A 22,249-nucleotide genomic window follows, 5' to 3' on the forward strand; every position below is an offset into this window, starting at 1 on the left:
TGAATTGAAGTATTATGTACTGAAGTATTAATCTAGATCATGTAACTTTTGTTCCTACTACACTCCCTAAATAATTAAATTATATACACACTCACTCACAATCTAACACCAGAATATATATGTATAGTCAGATACCCACAACCTATTTCATATGTATGATTAATAAGAATATCTGTTTATATGTGTATTTTGCTAACTTGAATGTTGAAAAACTTGGGAAACAGATGAGAAATTTAGAAATTTTCACCAAAGATGTATAGGATAATAATTGACAAGAACAGAATATAAGAAGAGGGAATTGAAATACAAAGAAATGACCAACACTGGTATGGAAGGAAATCAAAAGTTTTTTTAATGATTTGTAGAAGACTATAACAAAGGAATTGGAAGATATATGATATAAATACAGTGGGCCCTTGGTATCCGCTGGGATTTGGTTCTAGCCAGGTTTTAGTGGGCAATTATGGCAACCTCATGGATTCCAAAATGTGTGGATGCTGAAGTCCTATTATATATAATTGAGTATTGTTGATGTTGTTATTTACAATGCACCCTCAATGTTTTCTGGGAACCACCCATGAATAACAAAATCCATGGATGCTCAAGCCCCATTAAATGTGATGGCATAGTAAAATGGTGTCCTTATATAAAACGACAAAGTCAAGGTTTGCTTTTTGAATTTATACATTTTAAAAAATATTTTCAAACTGTGGATGCTTGAATCTGGGGATAAAAAAATCCATGGATATGGAGGGCTGGCTGTAATGCATTACTAGCTATGTTGTATATTACTAACATACACATCTTTTAAAAATGTATTTTGAGAAAATGATCTGTACATGTATAGATATATATGTTAATAATAATTAATATTTTTTTATTTATATACCGCTATTCCAAAGATCATAACGGTGAACAGCAAGTAAGCTAATTAGCAAGTAAGCTAATTTGCCCCCCAACAGTCTGGGTACTCATTTTAGCGACCTCGGAAGGATGCAAGCCTGAGTCGAGCTTGGGCCCTTTTGCTGGTCTTGAACTCGCAACCTTGTGGTTTTGAGTGAATGGCTGCAGTACAGGCATTTAACCACTGCGCCACCTTTGCTTATTTTGCTTTTCATAAAAAGATTATCTTTTTTTAAAAAAAATGTAAGATGTAACAGAGAGCTCACTTGTTTCCTGCAGGGATGTCCTGCCCGCCCAACAGCACCTTCAGCATCTGTGCTCCCGCCTGTCCAGCCTCTTGCTTAGACCCAACGGCTGCCGATACCTGCAGTTTCCCGTGTGTGAAGGGTTGTGCCTGCATGAGTGGATTCCTCCTCTACAATGGCAGCTGTGTCCCCCGCAAGCAGTGTGAATGCTGGCACGAAGGGAACCACTATCAGGTGGGGAGTGGATTCTGGACCAACAACTGCACCACCAACTGCACCTGCCCCAAACTGGGGAGCCCATTGGTTTGCACAAAGGCCTCCTGTCCCAAGGACTCTTACTGTGGGCTCAAGGATGGAATCCTTGGGTGCCAGAGTAAAGCTCCTGGGGTCTGCCGGGTCCACGGTGACCCCCATTATAGCACTTTCGATCAAGCATCGCACCACTTCCTGGGCAACTGTACCTACATCCTGGCAAAAGTGTGTGCCGCATCAACCTCCCTGCCCCAGTTTGTCATTGCAGCCAAGAACGAGTTCCTGGAGAACCCCTCTCGGTCTTTTGTGCACAAGGTCTTTGTAGAGATTTATGGAAACCTGATAGAGATCCACAAAGGCAATGAGCAGCAAGTGATGGTGAGTAGCACTTCTTGGATCAGGACTTTTGAGTCATTTTTCTCTCTGGTGATTGAAAAAATACATATGCCAAATTGACCACAGTAGGACAGTTTCTAATCAAAAATCATGTTTCTTCCACCTTCATTACCCTTTTCTCCTTTTCCCCATCAAGCCCACTTTCCTAAAATAGACAAATCTATTTATTGCATTTTATCCCTCCTTTCTGCCAGAAAATTCATTCAATTACAGGTTGAGTCTCCCTTATCTGAAATGCTTGGGACCAGAAGTGTTTTGTACTTGGGAATATTTGCATATACATAATGAGATATCTTGGAGATGAGACCCACGTCTAAACATGAAATTCATTTATGTTTCACATAAATCTTATACACATACCTGAAGGTAATTTTATATATAGTATTTTTTTATATAATTTTGAGCACGAAACAAAGCATTCAAGAAATTGCCATGTCCAGCAACTGACAGTTCCCCCCCCCCCCAAAAAAAAAAAAAAATGAAAGGAGCCCAGTCAATGAGAGGATACAACAGCTGGAAATACCCAGCAAAAAAAAAAAAAAAAGAAAACAGAGATATACTCTCATATCTCATGCTTCTTTAGGCCAATGTAGAAGCACCCCTTGATAATATACTCTTGTAGAGAGTGCATTTACATTGCAGTTTGACACCACTTTAAGTGACGTAAGTCTATCCTATGGAATCCTGGGATCTGTAGTTCTACAAGGTCTACAGCCTTCTCTGCCAAAAAGTGTTGGTGCCTCATAAAACCACACATCCCAGGATTATGTAGAATAAAACCATGGAGTTAAAGTGATATCAAACTACATTATTTCTACCGTGTAGATGGACCCACAAAGTTCTAGAGTCAAACTGGAAATGAAGAGGATGCATGATCCCCATAGTTGATACATTTTCCCTCCAGCTAATGAGAAATTTGTGTTTCATCAATCAGACTTGCACATTAAGCTTGTATTTACCTTCTGAAGACCAGTCACAAAACAAGACATGCTAAATGCAGGTGAGGAAAACCATGTGCTATGACAAATAGACAATTTCCACCACTTGAGAGAGCATATCTTTTAAAATAGTCAGTGCTAAGTGTAACACACAGTTTGGCCCCTAATCTTTGGGTTTTCCTTAGGTTGATGAAATGTGGAGGCCTAATATTTGGATTTTCCTTAGGTTGATGAAATGTGGAGGACCCTTCCAGTGAGAAATGCCAATGGCTCATTAACAGTGAGCAGGAGTGGACGGTATATTTCCATAGAGACTGATTTCGACTTGACTGTCAACTATGATGCTGATCACTTAGTGGAAGTCAGGATGCCCCCCATCTTTTCCAACATGACCTGTGGCATGTGTGGGAACTTCAACCACTATAAGAAAGATGATGCCATGATGCCCAATGGGCAGAAAGCCAATAATTCCATGGAGCTGGGTAATAGCTGGCGCATGCCACATGGCAAATATGACCTCCCCTTTTGCGGCAGTCCAGACAAACAGTCCCTCTGCACCACTGAGGAGGAAGATATTTACCGGGAAAATGAACACTGTGGGCTGCTCACAAGTAATGATGGTCCCTTCCAGGAATGCCACGTGACTGTCAATCCAGAGATCTTCTTCGACACCTGTCTCACTGATATGTGTGCCTCCAATGGTAACCGGAAACGTCTGTGCCAAGCACTGGAGGCCTACAGTGACGCATGCCAAAGATCCGGCATTCTCCTTGCCAACTGGAGACTGGACACTTTCTGCTGTAAGTAGCACCCTCTGCAATGAAAAAGGAGTGATTTGAGGCCTCCAAAGTGGCCTAGAAATATGAAACTTATCACCTGTCCAGGCTTAATAATTCTGCAGGTGTGTTTTGGGGATGGGGGAAATTGAGCAATGGATTCAAAGTGCAGGAAAAGAGATTCAACCAAAGTGTTAGGAAGAACTTCCTAAGGAAGCCTTCCTAGGAAGAAGAGATATGATATGGCCATCTTTAACTATCTGAAGGGCTTCATGTAGAAGATTGAGTCAGCTTGTTTGCTGCTGCTCTACAGGGTAAGATCCAAACCCATGGATTCAGATTACAAAAAAGAGATTTGCACCTCAACATTAAAAAGAACTTCCTGATCGTAAGAGCTGTTTGTTTAGCCTTGGGAAGAGAAGATTAAGAGGAGAGGAGACATGATAGACTTGTTTAAGTATTTGAAGGGGTGTTATATTGGGGATGGCACAAGCTTGTTTTCTGCTGCTCCACAGAGAATATGACACTGAGCAATGGAGTCAAATTACATGAAAAGAACTTTTTGACAGTAAGAGCTGTTTAGTGATGGAAAATGCTGCCCTGAAGGGTGGTGGAGTCCCCTTCTTTGGGGGCCTTCAAACAGAGGCTCGATGGCCATCTATCACAAGCAGGGCTTGAATTGTGTCTTCCTGCATGGCAGAATAATAATAATAATAATAATAATAATAATAATAATAATAATCCTGCTCTTCAACCAAAAGGCTATCAGAGTGGCTTACAAATTGTTAATTAGACATTTCCCTGCCTCAGGCTTACAATCTAAAGAGACAAGACACAAAAGGAGAAGGAAATGGCAGTGGGGAAGGGGGAAAGTCCAGCAGATCTTCTCTCCCTTTGATGCCTGGACCATGGCAGATGGACTGGAGGGAGAGCTATTCTTCTTACTCTGATTAGGCCCAGTGGAGCTGGGTTGCCTTTCTCTCCCTGTGGAAGATGGTGGACTGGATGGCTGTTGCAGTCTCTTCCACTCTAGGATTCCATGAATGCTCCTGACTAGGTGCATGAATATTTTATTTTATTTTATTTTTATTTTTGTGACCCTTTGAATAAGAGACACCATGACTTCAAGTTATCAACAGCCCTGCTTAGGTCTTGCAAAGTCAGGGCAGCAGCCATACACCTGTGTTAGCAGGGCCTATTGGACACAAAATGACCCTTCCCCTGCCACTGGACTGCTGTAAACATTTCACCAAACAGATGCTTTATAGAAAAGGGTAAGCAGTTGGCTTGCATTTGTTGTTATTTGTTGTCAAGTCAGTCTCAACATATGGTGACCCTACCGATGGGGGACCTTCAAGAGATTCTGTTATTAGTGATAGCTCTGGTCAGGTCTTGCAAAATCTGATCTTGCTAAACCAGGAGGACTTCTCTCACCTTGCTTATCAATGCTATGGGGTATCTAAGAGAAAGTTATTGAACACAAAATAACTCTTCTCCTGCCACTGGACTACTGTTAACATTAAGCCAAAGTGATGCTTTGAAGAAATGAAGAGTAGTCAGTTAGCTTGCATTTATTGTTATTTGTGATCAAGTCTACTTCAACCTATGGTGACCATACAAATGTGAGACCTCCAAGAGATTCTTTTATTAACAACAGCTCTGCTCAGGTCTTGCAAAATCAGGAGGACTTCTCCCAGCTTGCTATAAAATAGGTTTCTATCAGTGCCATACAGATTGGGTGGCTGAGTTAAGGGGCCAGGAAGCATGAGCATAACATAAGAGAGGAAAATTTGAGTTCATGACAGGAACAGCCCCTTGTAGGTACTGTAACACTTGCCTGGTTTCTGCCAGATTTATCAAAAAGAGAAGCCGAAAAGTCAAAGGTGGCTTCCTCCCACTATGATCTTTTTTTTCCTCACTTTGCTTTCCAGTATTCCTTTGTCCTTCCAACAGCGAGCACAAAATGTGCACCAGTGCATGTCCAGCCACATGTGTCAATCCACTGGCACCAAATAACTGCACCAAACCATGTGTGGAAGGCTGCCAGTGTAACGAAGGCTATGTTTTTAGCGGCGGAGATTGTGTGGTGGCTGAGAATTGTGGCTGTCTGGATGAAGACAAGTATTATGAGGTTTGTTCCAAACTAAACTCTCAGCATACAAACCACCATTGTATTGTATTGGTTAGAGATCTCCTGCTGAGTCCCAAATAGAGTAGGCCCATTCCACCCATAGCTGAATGGTGAGTCAACATGTAGGCAAGTCCCATTGATTCAAAGGGTCTATGCTACTTGGGACTGAGATCCTCCATTATGCTTGCATAGCATAAATCTGCTGGTAGAAGATCTCACCTTGAATACTGTGTCCAGTTTTAGTCAGCACAGATCAAGAAGGATGTTGAGAAGGTGAAGCATGTCCAGAGGAGAGAGACCAAAATGGTGAAAGCTCGGATTAGGAAGCTGGGTATGTTTAGCCTGGAGAAGAAAGATTAAGAGGTGATATGACAGCCCTGTTTGAATATTTGAAGGGATGTCTTTGAAGATAGAACAAGCTTTTTTTCTGCTGTTCCAGAGCAATGGATTTAAGTTACAGGAAAATAAATCCCACTTAAATGTTAGGAAGAACTTCTTGAGGGTAAGAGCAGTTCGACAGTGGAAGATGCTGCTGCCTCAGAAGGTGGTGGAGTCTCTCCCAACTGTATGATTCTATGATCTATATTGCAGAATTAATGCAGTTTAACACCACTTGAACTGCCATAGCTCAATGCTATGGAATTGTAGGATTTGTAGTTTTGTGAGGTAGTTAATCTTCACTGTCATGAAACTACAAATCCCAGGATTCCATAGCACTGACCCATAGCAGTTAAAGCAGTGTCAAATGGCCTTAACTTTGCGAAGTCCAACATGCAAACCACTACACCATGCTGGCTCTCATTACCTCTCCCAAAAGTGGAATCATAGTGCTATAATTGTCTAGTGTGAAACGGCTCTTAGTGGCTTATGAGATTTTTGCTTTTCAAAAAGTAGTAATTTCCAGGTCCCGTGGAGTTACATTGTTGCATGCACCATCCAAACGTGATCTCTTTCTTTTTGCTCTGACAGAAAGGAGAGACCTTCTGGCGACCTGGCTGTGTCGGCCAGTGTCTCTGTTCAGAAAATCACACCTTAGTTTGCACCGAGGACAAATGCCCAGAGGACCAGATTTGCAAAGTGGAAGAGGGAGCCTTTCTCTGCAACGTGCCTGACCTGGCGTCCTGTCACATCTTTGGAGACCCCCACTACATCACCTTTGATGGGAAGCTCTACCATTTCCAGGGGGGCTGCAATTATACCTTGGTGGAGACCTTTGGCCAACTTGTCCAGCAATTCTCTGTGACAGTGAGGAACGAGCGTCAAGAGCGCTATGATATGACAGTCCTCAACTCAGTGGCCTTCTCATACCGGAACCTCCATATTGCTCTGAGAAGAAACAAGGAGGTCTATGTGAGTATTTGTACCAAAGGGGAAATAAGGTGGCTGGGTAAAGAGATGTACAAATCAGTCATTCTGGATTTTCATAGTCAATTACTGAATAGGCCAGCCATGCCATAGTATTTCCAGTTTCTATGTCTGTTTGTAAAAGCTGGACAGTGAAGAAAGCTGATAGGAAGATAATCAACTCATTGGATATGTGGCACTGGATGAGAGTTTTGCAGATAGCCTGGACTGCTAAAAGACAAATCAATCAATCAAGTCTTGGAGCAAATCAAGCTGGTATTCTTCCTGGAAACCCAAATGCCTAGACTGAGGCTGGCAGAGGCCATGTCTGAACAGGACAAATAACACGTCCTCCCCCTTGTCCTCACAGCAATCAGTCCAGATGATGCAGGGCTCATTTATCAAGCTACAGGAAAAGAGATTCCACCTGAACATTAGGAGGAACTTCCTGACAGTAAGGGCTGTTCGGCAGTGGAATGCACTTCCTCGGAAGGTGATAGAGTCTCCTTCCTTGGAGGTCTTTAAACAGAGGCTGGATGGCCATCTGTCAGGGATGCTTTGATTTGGATTTCCTGCATGGCAGGGGGTTGGACTGGATGGCCCTAGTGGTCTCTTCCAACTCTACGATTCTATGATTCTATGATTCTATGATTCTATGATCAATTCTGGTGCAAAGTGTTCTGATGATGTATGGCCAAGTTCAGCATTGAACCTGCATTATACCACCTTTAAAACTGATTTTAAAAACTCAGCTTTTTCTCCAGATCTTTCCAGAAAATTCAGAGCCCTATGGAGAGATGCCAGGCAGCTGTTCACACATATGTCCCACTGTGCCACCTACTCCTGCCACCACTGGCACAAGTCAGTCTCTCTGAGATAAGAACAAAGTGCCCAGCTATGTGATCAATGTGCACTAGCAATGGGTGGCACAGCAGGATGTGAATGTGAACAACTGCCCACCATTACTCTGGAGTGCCCAGGTAATGGGGGGATTTGGGGGCAGCTTCTGGCTGATGGGGCAGAGTATTCTGGCCTGTTTAGATGAAGCCATAGTTTGACTATATGATGAGACAACAGGACTTTTTAGAAAAGCTGATAATGCTTAGTAAAGTAGTAGGAAAAGAGGGAGACCACCTTACACATGGATTGATGCATTCAAGGAAGCCACAATGTCTGCCTTGAACTTGCAGGACTTGAGTAAGGCTGTTGACAACAGGGTGAATTGGAGAGCTCTCATTCACAAGGTCCTCATAAGTCAAAGCTAACTTGATGCCAACTAATAATGACAACAACAACACAGGCTGTCAGTCTTTATGAAGATAATAGAAAAGGAATTTTTCCTGGTCTTTGCCGGGGGGGGGGGGGGGACGGGACATAGTCTTCAACTGCATCATCTCAATTTTTTATTATTCTCCATTTTTTCAGGTGAATGGAGCTAAAGTCAGTGTCCCTACGAAGCTGGAACATGAGATTATACTGGAAGAGAAGCGGAACTCCGTGGCCATCAGCAGCCCTTTTGGTCTTTGGGTGGAATTCGATGGTGACCAGAACATTTTCATCCAGGTGAATGAAAAATACAAGGACCACCTTCGCGGACTGTGTGGCACCTACTCTGGCAATGAGAGCAATGAGCTCATTCAGCCCAATGGCATTGTGAAGAAGGATTTAAATGTCTTTGCCAATAGCTGGAAGGTGAAGGATGAAGGCTGGAGGTAAGTGCCCAAGTAAGTAAGTAGTAAGTAGGTAAGTCAGTAGGTGACCTCTAGTTGCTCTTGCTGTGCATCAGCTTGGGTCAGATCCTGAAATGAATCAGGCTCCTTCGGAGAGATCTATCAGCTCACTGAGATGACGCAAAGGGAATCAAGTCACTAAAACTTGGTAAAGAGATTTGTATGTTTTTGTTTTGTTTATATACCGCTATTCCAAAGATCATAGCGGTGAACAGCAAGTAAGCTAATTAGCAAGTAAGCTAATTTGCCCCCAACAATCTGGGTACTCATTTTAGCGACCTCGGAAGGATGCAAGCCTGAGTCGAGCTTGGGCCCTTTTGCTGGTCTTGAACTCGCAACCTTGCAGTTTTGAGTAAATGGCTGCAGTACAGGCATTTAACCACTGCGCCAGTGCAATTCTATAGTCAGCTTCTGGCAGATGTTGACCACAGAGTTGCACTGGAGGACCTAGAGATTCCCATGGGGATGTTTTCTCAAATAAAAACTAGTGGTTTTTGTAATTTGTGTTTTTTCCATTTTCACAGGGTTCCTGCACACCTAACCCCAGCAAAACCCCGCTTTGATCTACTAAGGAAAAGCGGGCTATAAATAAACAGATTATTATTATTATTATTATTATTATTATTATTATTATGTGGAGGGCCCACTGTAGTTTGGCTGGCATAGGTGTTTTACACACCTGTAACTTCCCTTACACATGTGGTTGTACTCTTTTGGCTGTTCTGCTATAGATGTGTTCAGTTCATTGTTGAATAACCAGAATTATTCAAGAACTCTGTGCATTGTTTCCCATTGCGCAAAGGGACAATAAACAGGACCATGGGCAGATGTGCCATTGGTTGTACAAGGGCAGTGTTTAACAGAAGAGTGGTGTACCACTAGCACCATCTAACTGTGTGAGTGTAGCAAAATGAAGGATCTTAGCCATTAAGTTGTTATCAATTTTCTATTTACCAGTCACTTCATATGTGGGTAAAGTACAATGACATTCAAAATCCACAAAACAGTGATAGCTTTATTTGGCCAACCAAAATACATGCTAAAAGCTTTTGAAGCTCCACTGGATTCTTCATCAGGCAAAGGTGTTAAAAATCATATAGGCAAAAAAATTAGAAAATGACATTGGTCACAGGCTTACATTTTCTCAAGGCATTGTTTGTGTGTTGTTCTTCAGAGGTTCTGTATATCTATGCAAGCAAGTCCCTCCTCCTTCTGGCCATGTGACACCAAGAACAAAGCATTCCAAAGTCCAGGAGATAAAATTTCAATCTAAAATTTGAAAATATTCTGTATCTGAAATTTGAAAGTAAACGCACCTCAGAGACCTGCAGAGTTTTGCTGGGCTCAAAGAACAAGCTGCTTTGTCCTCCAGGTGGCAGCACATGACTGTGTATTGGCTTTCCATCCTTCTTCAGCTGCTAATGAATCCGTTTCTCCCAAATAATGATAATTATAACAATTATAATAGTTTTTACTGGCATTATGTATCATTTTTAGTTTCACGGTCTCCCAGGTGTTGCAACTAGAGTTTTAGAGCACTGAGTCACATTCTATCCAAGAATCTAGGAATCAGTGGCTAGAAAAACATCTTAATAAAATTGCCATAGATAGGATCACATTATTGTTGTCATTGTTGTTGTTGTTTCCCAGATGTTACTGACTGTAGCTCTGTGCCATCAATCATTCAGACTCTGCCCAACAATCTAGAAATCTCCAAGGTCTCATCAGATAACGTGGCATTTCAGAGTGGTGTCACTTCTTACGATTGTGCTCTTGTGATCCTATCTATGAACATTTCATTCAGCTGTTTTGTCCTTCTCTTTGGAAAGGCTCCCTACTAGTCAACACTAGAATCACAATAGTTATTTTTACACCATTCCTTGGTGTGTGTTTTTCTTTGCATTGACATGATGAATCACCAGCATGCCACGATTATGCAACTACAGCAAAAGGGTTTTTTTAATTTATTTAATTCGAAAAGTAGAAAGGAGTGTTTTTTGTCGGATTTCCATTTTGGTTATTTTCACATTGTTTCTCTTTCCGCCAATGTGTCTGAAAAACAACCCGCATTTGTGGGTGTTTAGTGGATTTTAAAATCCCATTTCTGCACAGGATTTGTCTCCGTGTGCCTCCATGTGATAAATTCCATAGACTCATAGATTTGGAAGCAACTCCAGGGGCCGTGTAGTACATCTCCCTACCAGTGAAGGAACCCATTGATAAGCATCTATGAGAGATGCCCATCCAGCCTCTGTTTAAAGACCTCCAAAGAGGGAGAGTCCTCCATTCTCTGAGACAGTCTGCTCCACTGTCGAACAGCTCTTCCAGTCAAAACATTCTTACTCATGTTTAGCTGGAATCTCTTTTTCTTGTAATTTGAATCTGTTGGTTCATGTTCTAGTATCTGGAGCAGCTGGAAACAAGTTTGCTCCATCTTCTACATGACATCCATTTGAATATTTAAAGATGTCACCTTTCAGTCATGTCACCTTTCAATCTTCTCCAAGCTGTCCCTCATAGATCTTAGTTTCCAGACCTTTGACCATCTTGATCAACTTCCTCTGGACATGTTCCACCTTGTCAATTTTGGTAAGCTGTGGTGGTGCCCAGAACTGGTGCCTAGAAGTGGACACAGTTCTCTAGGTGAGGTCCAATCAAAGCAGAATACCATAATGTGTGCTTTCAAGTTGTTACTCACTTATGACAAACCTGTACTGGACCACCAAGAAATCCCAGGTGCTTTAGTCAATATTTCAGAGGAACGAACTGGCAAAACCACCTCTGAGGATTCCTTGCCTAAAAAAAACCTGTGAAATTCCTGGGATCAGAGAACACACAACAGGAGGGTTTCACAACAAACACAGAAAGGCTAGCAGGGAGAAACTGATGATGTAATGAACTATATCACAACAGTGTTCCAAAGGAATAAAATCACAACTGTAACATATATACAATGATCATATATTTATATGTAGTAACCACATTGCAGTAATACTGTAAAACACCAAACACACAAGCCAAAGTGCTATAGTGAACGATATATCCCAAAGTATGTCCATGTGCTTCTTCTGGTCATGACAACCTCTGTTGCACTAAAATGATTTCCACAAGCAGTAGATGGCAAATTGTTCCACAAATGATAGACAAGTATCAGAACAAAAGTGGAATGTACTCTCTCAGATCTTCACAATCTGATTCAGAAATACGTCATTTTTATAATAAACTATGCCTATCTATCATGCTTGTGGAAATCATTTTACTGTTATTCTTTCTAAATTCTTGGGGTCACAATAAGTCCAGACAACCTGAAGGCATATAATAGCACCTTATAAATATTATTACCATGGTACAGATCCCATCTGACCTTGGAAGCTAAGCAGGGTCAGTCCTGATTAGTACTTGGATGGTAGACTGCCAAAGAATTGTAGGCTTTGTTTCAGATGAAGGAATGGGCAAAACCACCTCTGAGTATTCCTTGCCTAGAGAAAAACCTGCTAAATGCATGGGGTCTCCATTGGTCAAGAGGTGAGTTGAAGGTACATACACAGGCACACATGGGGTTTTCATGGCAAGATTTGTTTAGAGAAGGTTTGCCTTTGCCTTCCTCTGAGGCTGAGAGAATGTGACTTACCCAAGGCCATCCATTGGGTTTCCATGACCAAGTGGGGATTTGAAGCCTGGTCTCTAGAGCAATAGTAAGCAACTTAGTCACAAGCCAAGCCTTTAGCTGTTGCCTCTGCCAAGGTAATTATAAAATATTCCAACTACCAGGGTTCAAGAGAGAACTGAATAGCAACCTCAAAATGCTGGTTCCATGCACACAGGGCTTCTCTTTCTGCCTCACTCAAAACCTACTGCCTTTTGTTCTCTGCTCCCATCTGGCTTGCCCTTTTTCATTAACTAGATGGGAGAGCAAGGCTGAGTCGGGTCTTTTCCAACCGCCTTACGTTCTTGGACCGCTTATCTGAATCAAGAAACAATTGTTGAACAATTGTTGCCCTTGGAGACACGTCATCTCCAGATTTCTCCTTGGTTTTTGCACAATCACACATAAGGGGGTCTGCACCTCTGCAGAGATGCACTTCAGCAATGTGTGTGTGTGCTTGTAAATGTGCGTGTTGTGGATATGGAAGAAGAAAAATGGAGAGAATTGCCAATATAGCCAATTTTGTTCCTGTGCAAAATATGGATCGTATGATTTCTTCAAGATCTGAATCCTAGAATCATAGTTGGGAGGGATTCCAAGGGTCATGCTAGAAAGATCCTGTGCATTATGCTGGACCAATATTCAATTAATAAATGCAGAACAACAATTACGATAATAAACCATAGAATCATAGGAGATTATCATGTAGACCAGCATATGCCACAATGATGCCCTGCCAATGATGGTAGGGCTTTGAGCATGTGGACGCTCAGCCCTCACCCCACCCACAGGCCGACACTTTTCGCAGGTCTGTACAGGGCTGATGTCTCCTGCTTGGGTAGAGTCAAGGATCTCCCCTCATTTTCCTTTAAACTATCCATTGATGGGAAGGACCTTTCTTTAGAGTAGGGTTGAGCAACTGCCAGGGATTGGGGCCTCTTTGGTCCCTTGCACCAATCAGTGATCATATGCCTGTGTGCTTTTAAGGAACAGCCATTCTACATGGCTGTAAGGCTGGCGAGATGAGGGCCATCTTTAACATCTGAAGGGAAACCATCTTGTGAAAGATGGAACAAACTTGCTTTCTGCTACTCCAAGTAGTATGGAGTAACAAATGACAAACTGTGATATATAGTTTTCTAAGTACCAAAGTACCAACTTAAATTAATCAAAACAAAACAAGTGGATCAGCAAAAACCTGCGCAATTAGCCAAAGCGTGAATTGATTTCATCCCAAAGTCTCATTATTAACTGTTCATCCTCCCCTTAATGTTTGCATTATCTATCTTTTAGCTTGTTAGCTACGTTTGTCCAAGAAGCATTTTACCTTCTCTACAAGTTTGTGTGGAATTCAAAAGATAACCACCTTTTCATCCAACGGGGCCCTGGAGTCCAAAAACTCTTCTACAGGGTGTGTATGTGTGGTGTGTATTTTAAAAAGCATTTCTTTCTTTCTCTTCTAGAGGCCCATCTAAAGTCTAAACTCTTTATTCTTATTTCTACTAATTTATTTATTTGTGTGTTGAATCCAAATATTCAATCTTTCAACAGGGGCCAGATGGCCATCTATCGGGGTGCTTAGATTGTGAGTTCCTGCATGGCACAGGGTTTGTCTGGGTGGCCCATGTGATCTCTTCCAACTCTATGATTCTATTATTGTAAGATATATCTCCCTATCTGTCTGCTTCTTATCCCTGATGCAATGGCCACACACAATGACTGACATCCTGTTTGTGACATGCACAGTCCTAAATCCACTATATGCCTGCATATGGCTTTTTTTGGTTGTTGCAGAAGTTGGCACAGGTTGAGTCTCCCTTGTCAGAAATACTTGGGAGCAGAAGTGTTTTGGATTTTGGATTTTGGAATATTTGCACATACAGATTCCTTGGAGAAGGGACCCAAGTATAAAAATGAAATTCATTTATGTTTCATATACACCTTATACAGAAAGCCTAAAGGTAATTTTATACACAATATTTTGAAATAATTCTATGCATAAAACAAAGTTGGTATACACTGAACCATCAGAAAATAATGGTGTCACTGTCTCAGTCACCCATGTGGACCATTTTGGATTTTTGGATTTCCAAATAAGGGAGACTCAACCTGGATTCTCTTTCTTCCTCAACAATGACTCTGCAGGCACCAAAGAGTAAGAAGTACACACCATCAGAAGAATGGACAACTGCCTGTGAAAGAGTTACATACTTTCCAACATTTCACAGATGAAAACTGGGATACTGGCTATAGCTCAGCAACATTAGACTTTGGTCAATAGGGTGTGGCCAGACAACAAGAGGCAAAAGTTAATGATGAGGAAGAATGTGCAAAACTAAACTTAGGAATGGGTTCAGAAATAAATACGAAAAGGATTGGGAATCTGTATATAAATATATCGAAAGAAAATGAGGATAGAGAATCATGTATTAGGACTCATAGAATAAATGTAAGACATTTGGGAAAAGATATTACAATAACATTTTATATGTTTTATGGTGAATTAATGATAAATATGGGAGAGAAAGAAAGGGAAATGTAATAACGTCAGCTAGAATAATTTAGATTTTGCATGGAGGTGTGGAAATATTGGATGCAAAAATACACAATTTAATATTATGGCAAAAAGTAAATTATAAGAAAGTCAGAGTATGAACAAAAATCTTCAACTCTAGTGGAGATTGTTTATTTTATTTTAGGATATGTGATGTATTGTGTTGCTGAATGGTAGATAGGTGTTATATGTTATATGTTACGCTATGTGTGGGTTGGATGGGGTTTGTATGAGCTGTTATTGTCATTGTGTTTTTAAGCTGAAAATAATAAAAAGATTATTTAAAAAAACTAAAACCTGGGATTTAGGTAGTGAATTTAGGAAAGCCTGGGAAAAAAAGGGGGGGGCACAAAGAGCATACTGGAAAGGGCAAAACTCCATTCTGCTGAGTTAACTGAGTGCAAACTATTCTTTCACTTTGAAATCTGTGAGAGGAGAAGAGAAGAGAGAAACTGGGGGTCTGAATAGACAAGCCAATATGAAACTGCTTTGGGTCACTTTGGAGGTATGCTGTATAAATGACACACACATCTTAAGAGGCCAGAAGCTGCGCTAAAGTCTTTAGGACTGGAGCATGGCTTTGGCACAGCTTCCAGCCTCTTAGGATGCATGCAGCATTTAAACAGCATACCTCTAAAGTGACCTGAAGCAGCTTTATTTTGGCCTGTCTGTTTGGGCCCTGGGACATTTTAAGAGCCACTGAAAAAGTGGAGAAATAGTGGATCAACTGCAACTGTCCCTGTTAACCTGGGAGAGTTGGAGGGTATGGAGTTACTCTTACAGAATTAAGTTTATGCAACTGTGAACTGAATACAGATGTTATGGCCAAAAAAGTACAATATCCATTAAAGGAATTTATGGATGCGTAAAAGACTTTACAGAATTCCAGGCATCCATGGATTATGTTTTTTTAATTGGAATATTTATTTATGTATTTATTTATTTTCATTTTTATGCCACCTTTCTTCCAGAAGGGACCGGACCCTTAATTATTTCTATCTGTTGTATGTCACTTCGGGGAGGAGGCGGTTGGCAGACAGAGATAAATAAATCTTTCATATAAATTAATAAACTTCTGATGGCAAGAGAATGTCCCCCACTCCATACTGCAGGTGTGACTCAAAGATTGCTACACCAACAAACTGCAGCCTCACTTTAAAGAAGCGCCACAAAACAGTCTGCGACGTGATTTCCGACAAGGAAGGCCCTTTCAAATCCTGCCACTCGGAAATTCCCCCCTCCAACTACGTTGCGAGCTGTGTGCATGACCAGTGTGCCTCCGAAGGGAACGTGAAATTCTGCCAGAAGTCCATGGAGGCTTATGTTACCGCGTGCAGACGCTTCGGTATTGACATGGGAGACTGGTGGAATGAAAGTCTGTGCGGTGAGCAAGGATGCGAAAGCCCAGATCCACTTATTAATCCCAGCTCTGAGCTGTATTTTCTTTTAATTTGCATTGTGAGCCACTTTGGGATCTCATACTGGGAGAACAGAGGGATTATATATTGAATAAATAAATTCATCAATAACCGATCACACCAAGAAAAGAGTAGCCCAAGAGGCCTTCTGCAACAGGGCCCTGTAATCTACACTGCTAGAGCAAATAGTATGGTCTACGGTTAATACCACCGCAAGCAAGTTCAGGTTCTGGTGAAATTGTTTAGCAAGGCATGGAAGTTTGCTCAGTTCCTTAAGGTCCCTTAGGCTTTTGGGAGGAGGGGGAAACACACATTCACTGCCACCTACAAGCAGCATCCTCTTTTTCAGCCACCTGCCAACTTCATCCTTTGACCTACACCCAAAGAATGCCCTCCTCATGTGCCAGGTGCCTCTTGGTGGCTCATCAGAGCCAGCCAAGAGATGCTTGGGAGCTGGTCTCAGAGACAGAAGAGTTGGTGAAGAATTGGTGAAGCTGCTTTAATGATATGGAGATGGAGGTGTTGATGCCCTTTCACTGCCACCACCTACTCCTCCTTTTTCTCCCTTTCCTCTTCTTCTTTCTCCTATTCTACTTCTCCATCCTCTTTCTCCCCTCCATAATCCTCCTCTCTTCATCTTCCTTTTCCTTCCCGTCCTTCCATTTCTCTTCTTCTACCTCTTCCTCCTCCTCTTCCTCCTCTTCCTCTTCCTCCCCACCTTCTCTTCCCCTCCTTGTCCTATTCTTCCTCCTCTTCCTCCTCTTTTTCTTCTTCCTCCTCCTCTTCTTCTTTTCATGATCTTTCCTGCTTCCTCCTCCTGGCACCTGAGGCCACAGTGGGCTGACTGCCTCCAGGCCCATTTCCATCCTCCGGTACTGTTGTTGGAGGTTTTCGCTATTACGCATGAGTTCTTCAGTAGCTTCCTACTTACCCACCTGCCCCTCACTCCCTTCCTTTCTCTCACTGGAGATACTGTACCCCTTGGCTGTCCCATGGCTTTCTTGCCCTCTCTGCCCCATCCCAGCCCTCCCCTCAGTCCTCCAGAGATGACAGACCAGCTAAAAATCATCCACATTTTGTAATGATGAATTTTGTATTAAGTTCTTATTTTCTTTGAAATGCAATAATTTTTACAAAACATGTCAAAAACTATTGGCAAATATTGATCCTCCCAAGAACAGCAAAAACAAATCAACACAGGGCCTTCTCTTGAATTGTTGTACCTCAATAATGTCAGGGATGATGGGAGTTGTTGCTCTTCACCTCTGGCTCGAACTCACCACCTTGTTACGCACCGGCGCTGACCAGTTTTGGTCAGTGGTTAAAGCTTTGCTCTAAAGCAGCAGAGTTACAGAGAATAGGCTGAAGACCCTGACAAACTCTCCAAGCCTTCTCACTCTTGCTTCCACAGAAGTCTTCCCACTTCTTCAGGATCCAGCTGGCTCTTGTATCTTCACCCAAGACACCAGACAACTCAGTAGTCTTATATAAAAGATCTACTTTATTCTACTATATACAGCTCCAAAACTATCCAACACAACTCCAATACAACAATACTCCTCACCACTACTACCCACAAAATACATTAGGATTCATAGCCATTATTATAGTCCTTGGATCATACCACCCACTCTTGTCAGTTTCCACCCAGTGGGCGTGTACATCCATTCTCATTGGTTCTCTTGTTTCTACCCACAATTAATGATTTCATCATCTCAGCCTTGACCACTTAACAATTCTCAGGTGTGTTCAATTCTCCACTTTACATTTCTGTCCTTGGCATTTAGGACTTGTTAATTACATTACCATTTACACCTGTGTGGCTTCTAATTGCTTTTGCTGAGTCATCCTGACTCTCACATACATGTTTTATTTCATTCACTGTATATCCCATGTTGCTTTTTCCTTAACATTTGTACCAGTTTTCCCTCTTGCAACCATCACCACCACAATGGGCCAGTGTTTCCCTAACAGCTGGCACTAAAGATTCACAAGGTGATACATCAGCCTCTTTTTCTGTCTTTGCCAGAATCTGTGATCCAGTGCAGTTTCTCCTGTTCTTTTGACACTGACCTCTGTCTTTGGATCCAGTCTACTACTGACAACTTTGACTGGACACGATTCAAAGGACCGACCCCCTCCGAGATGACAGGACCAACCCAGGACCACACCACTGGAGGTGAGCAGAGGAGAGGAATCACCTTCCCCCAAAAAGCAGAGCATAATGTCTCCCAGATTTTCCTTACTAGGGCCCCATTCCCACTGGACTATAAAGCGATGAATCTTGTTGTGAGTCAGACTCGGAGCGAGTTCCCGAGTCGTATTCAAATCACATCCATCGTTCCCATTACAAAAGGGAGCAAATGGACTTGGTTTTTCTTGACCCATGTTCTCGATCCCATTGATATTTCTCCATTGTACTTTGATGCGGACTTTTTTGTTCCTCATTCCCATTGCCTGCCTAGAACCATTTTTTCCCTTTTTTTAAGCTGTCAATCAAGCGCTTAGGTGATTAGATGTCACAGTGTCGTCAGTTGCTTTGATGCATTTTGATGAAGGCTATTTTTGTTCCCCGTTCCCATTTGAGTCTTTCAAACCTGTATTTCGGGGGGGGGGGGTTGTGGTCAATGGATCACTGAAGTACCTGAGCGCTTGGGTGGCTAGGCGTCATTGTGATTGCCGCCCAGACGCTGGAGCACTGAGATGCTTAAGCGCTCAGCAAAAACAGAAAAAGGGGGAAAAAAGAAATAATAGTTATAAAAAGGGTGTTCAGTGGGTCTCCTCACACATAATAGTTTTCTTTAATTTCTACAAAAATTTTTTTTTAAAGAAAATGAATTTGTCTACACATGCGATTGCCTTGCCCTGCTTCCTGCTCCACCAGGGGAAAGGCTATGTGAATGGGGAGAAATGGCACTGGGAATGCAGGAAAGAGAACAAAGTTGGTGACATCCCCAGGACAGCCCCTTGAACATTGCTCCTCCCCATCTCAAATACCAATTCGGACACCATCTTGTTCCCATTAGTTTGCCCTAGATCCAACACAGCAGCTACAAAAAAAAAAAAAAAATGCTGGAAAAGTTATCCACCACTGATTCGGGGTTTCGCTGGAGAAATCGATCAAAGTAGGATTGAACGTGAATTCAAATGGGAATGATTTTCCTTAAATGGGAATGATTTTCCTTAAACATGGATCAAACGCAAGTTCAAATGGGAATGATGTCCCTAAAATCCAATTCTTGATTCGCTTTATAGCCCAGTGGGAATGAGGCCTATGCTCCGCTTCCTTGATCTTTGGAGTCTTAAATGAAATGGATGAAGAGGTACCCCAATTAGACTGTGGTGCATAGTCCTCATTTTAATCCCTGTGGAGATCACCTTAGAAAGAGAAAACAAAAGTTCAGAAAATCTGTGAAGATCCTAGAAAACTGAACAGTAAAGCAAGCAGGGGAAATTCAGCCTGACTTTTAGTGCCAGCAATGGGATTTGCACTAATATTAACATCTTCTTATGTGCTTGCAAGCTATTTCTGACCTATGATGACCCTTCAGAGGAGATTTACCATGGCCTTCATCTGAGGATGAGAGAGTATGAGTATGAGTATGAGAGTATGAGTCACCGAAGGTCAACCAGGGGTTTTTATGGCCAAGCAGGGACTCAGACCCTGGATCCTGGTCTTGGTTAAACCCTCAATCCATTACATCACTCTGGTCCTCAAATACTGGCTTGCCACTCCACAATGGGTCCAACTTTAGCTGGGATAAAACCAGTTGGGTTCCAGGCTATAAAGGCCAGAATTCTGTTAATAATACCAAACATAATAGATCCATTGAATCCATAGAGTTTACATATGTTTTGGGGTCTCATTCCACAGCAGAAATGTTGTCTGGATATTTCTTTTTCAAAAGCAAAAACTGTAGCAACAAATGTTGCACCCTCCTAAGGCATTTCCCCCATCTGGAAGAGCAGCTACAAGTTTGTGAGTTTAAGATGGTTCTGGATCACCTATTTGTCAGCAACAGGATGTCTCTTCTGGGCCCCTATTTCTGGGGGGAAATGGGGAACCACTACCATCGTGCCCTGCTTGCATGCCTTCCCTTGGTTTCCCCTGGAAAGAGAGTCCTGGACCAGAGGAGCTTATTTTATTTTAAACTGGCTCCAGCCTCCCAGGATGGAGCCGAGATGCAGGATGGAGGCGAGGATTATCACACACTAAATCGCTGCCGAATCACCGGCCACCATCAGCCTGGGCCCAAGCCATGCTCTGCCAGCCCTTTTAGGAGTCGGATAGCTTTGCGGCTTCAAAAAAGATCTGGCGGAGTGCGGCTGGGACCCAGGCTGATGGCAGGTGGTAATTCAGTGGTGATTTAGTGTGTGATAATCCCCACCTTCATCCTGCATCCCTACTCCACCCCAGGAGGCTGGAACCAGTTTAAAATGCTGAGTGAAAATCTCCAGAGAAAGCTTTGCCCAGATCCAGGACTTTTATTTGTATATTCCCACAATTCCCTTAAATACATTGCTCTCTCTGGAAAAAGACAGTGGCTAAGATTCTGGATCCACAAAGTCCACCCACACAGAACTGCTCCCTCTACCCATGTGGAAGGCATCTCTGCACAATGGATCATGCCCACACAGCCAGTCTGTGACCAGGGAAGAGTGTATAGAGTGCCCAGGCAGCATTTGGGGCCCAGAGGGAACAGCAGCAGTACCTGGGGAATCAATAGACATTTTCACACCACATTATGGTCCTGCTTTCAGAGGCATCCCTAGGAGGGTGCAGGGGGTTTGGACTGTTCTGGGTGACACCCAAGGGGGGGATGTATACCCAGTGGGGCAGTACACCCAGTGAGATTGGTGCAGCTTCTGGGTGAGTGAGAAAGAGCATTGCCTCTCTTTCTTGCTCACCCAGCAGCCACGCCAGGCCCAGAATGGGTTGTCTGGAGGCTGCAGCACTGCCCCGTGTCTTTTGTTTAGAGTCCAGCACTGCTGCTCACCCAGCAGCCATGCCAGATCCTGAACAAGCCCCCTGGAGGCCATATCACTGCCCCCCTCAGCAGTGGTCTGGCTAAGTAGCAGCCAGGTGGCTGGAGGGCAAACTTTCAAGGTAATAATGATAATAGTTTTCATTTGTATCTTCCCGCCTCTCCCAATGGATCGAGGCAGGATCACAACAGAGTTAAAAAACAGTTACAGTATTCCAACATTAGTTACCGTGCAATTAAAACCACAGCTAAAAACATAAAACATCAAATGTAAGACATCAAATATCGTCAGTCAATCGCGGGGTCAGATGCTCTCATTCCGTTCCAATGGTCTTCATAAGAGCTCAGGAGGATATGTGCAGCGAAAGAGCTCTGTCTTTACTGCCTTCTTGAAAATTTCCAAAGATGTGACAAGGTGAATCTCCTCTGGGAGTCCGTTCCATAATCTAGGGGCAGCTATACTGAATGCTCTTTGGGAAGTGGAAACTTGTCTGGATGCTGATATCTCTAACAAGTTCTTCCCACTTGTTCTAAGAGTATGGGGCGGATTGTATCGGGAGATGCGTTCCCGTAAGTAACCCGGGCCCAAGCCATGTAGGGCTTTAAAGGGAAGGACAGCAGGGTAATCTGCCCCTACCACAGCCCTTTCCAGGCACCTGCACCAGGTGATACCAACTGCTGTGACACCTCTGCCCCACTTTTAATTGCCATGGCTGAATACCTTGGAACCCTGCGACATGTTGTCACAAGTCTGGCTGAGAGTTTCAAATGACCCTCCTTCAACTACTGATCCCAGGATTCCATAGGATGAAACCACTGTGGTTAAAGTAGAATCATGGTGTTACAACTGTGTAGGATGAAAAGACCCCTAAATTCTTGGACAAATTCTGAATCACTGATGGTGCAAAACTTCTGTGGCTTGTTACTGAGG

At 42.7% G+C, this 22,249-nt stretch overlaps 1 protein-coding gene across 1 annotated transcript; it reads left to right on the plus strand.

The window, feature by feature from the left end:
* The first annotated feature begins 1,184 nt into the window (after positions 1-1,184).
* On the plus strand, positions 1,185-18,435 carry LOC149317937 (zonadhesin-like). Its single transcript, XM_089513258.1, has 7 exons — positions 1,185-1,778; positions 2,961-3,534; positions 5,442-5,641; positions 6,611-6,991; positions 8,411-8,697; positions 16,028-16,299; positions 18,425-18,435. Exons 1-7 carry the CDS (start codon positions 1,185-1,187, stop codon positions 18,433-18,435), a joined length of 2,319 nt encoding a protein of 772 aa, XP_089369384.1.
* The last annotated feature ends 3,814 nt before the right edge of the window (positions 18,436-22,249 follow it).

This window comes from Sceloporus occidentalis, unplaced genomic scaffold (genome assembly GCF_023333645.1).
Source record: "Sceloporus occidentalis isolate IW3139 unplaced genomic scaffold, rSceOcc1.0.p SCAF_2, whole genome shotgun sequence".
Taxonomy (NCBI): domain Eukaryota; kingdom Metazoa; phylum Chordata; class Lepidosauria; order Squamata; family Phrynosomatidae; genus Sceloporus; species Sceloporus occidentalis.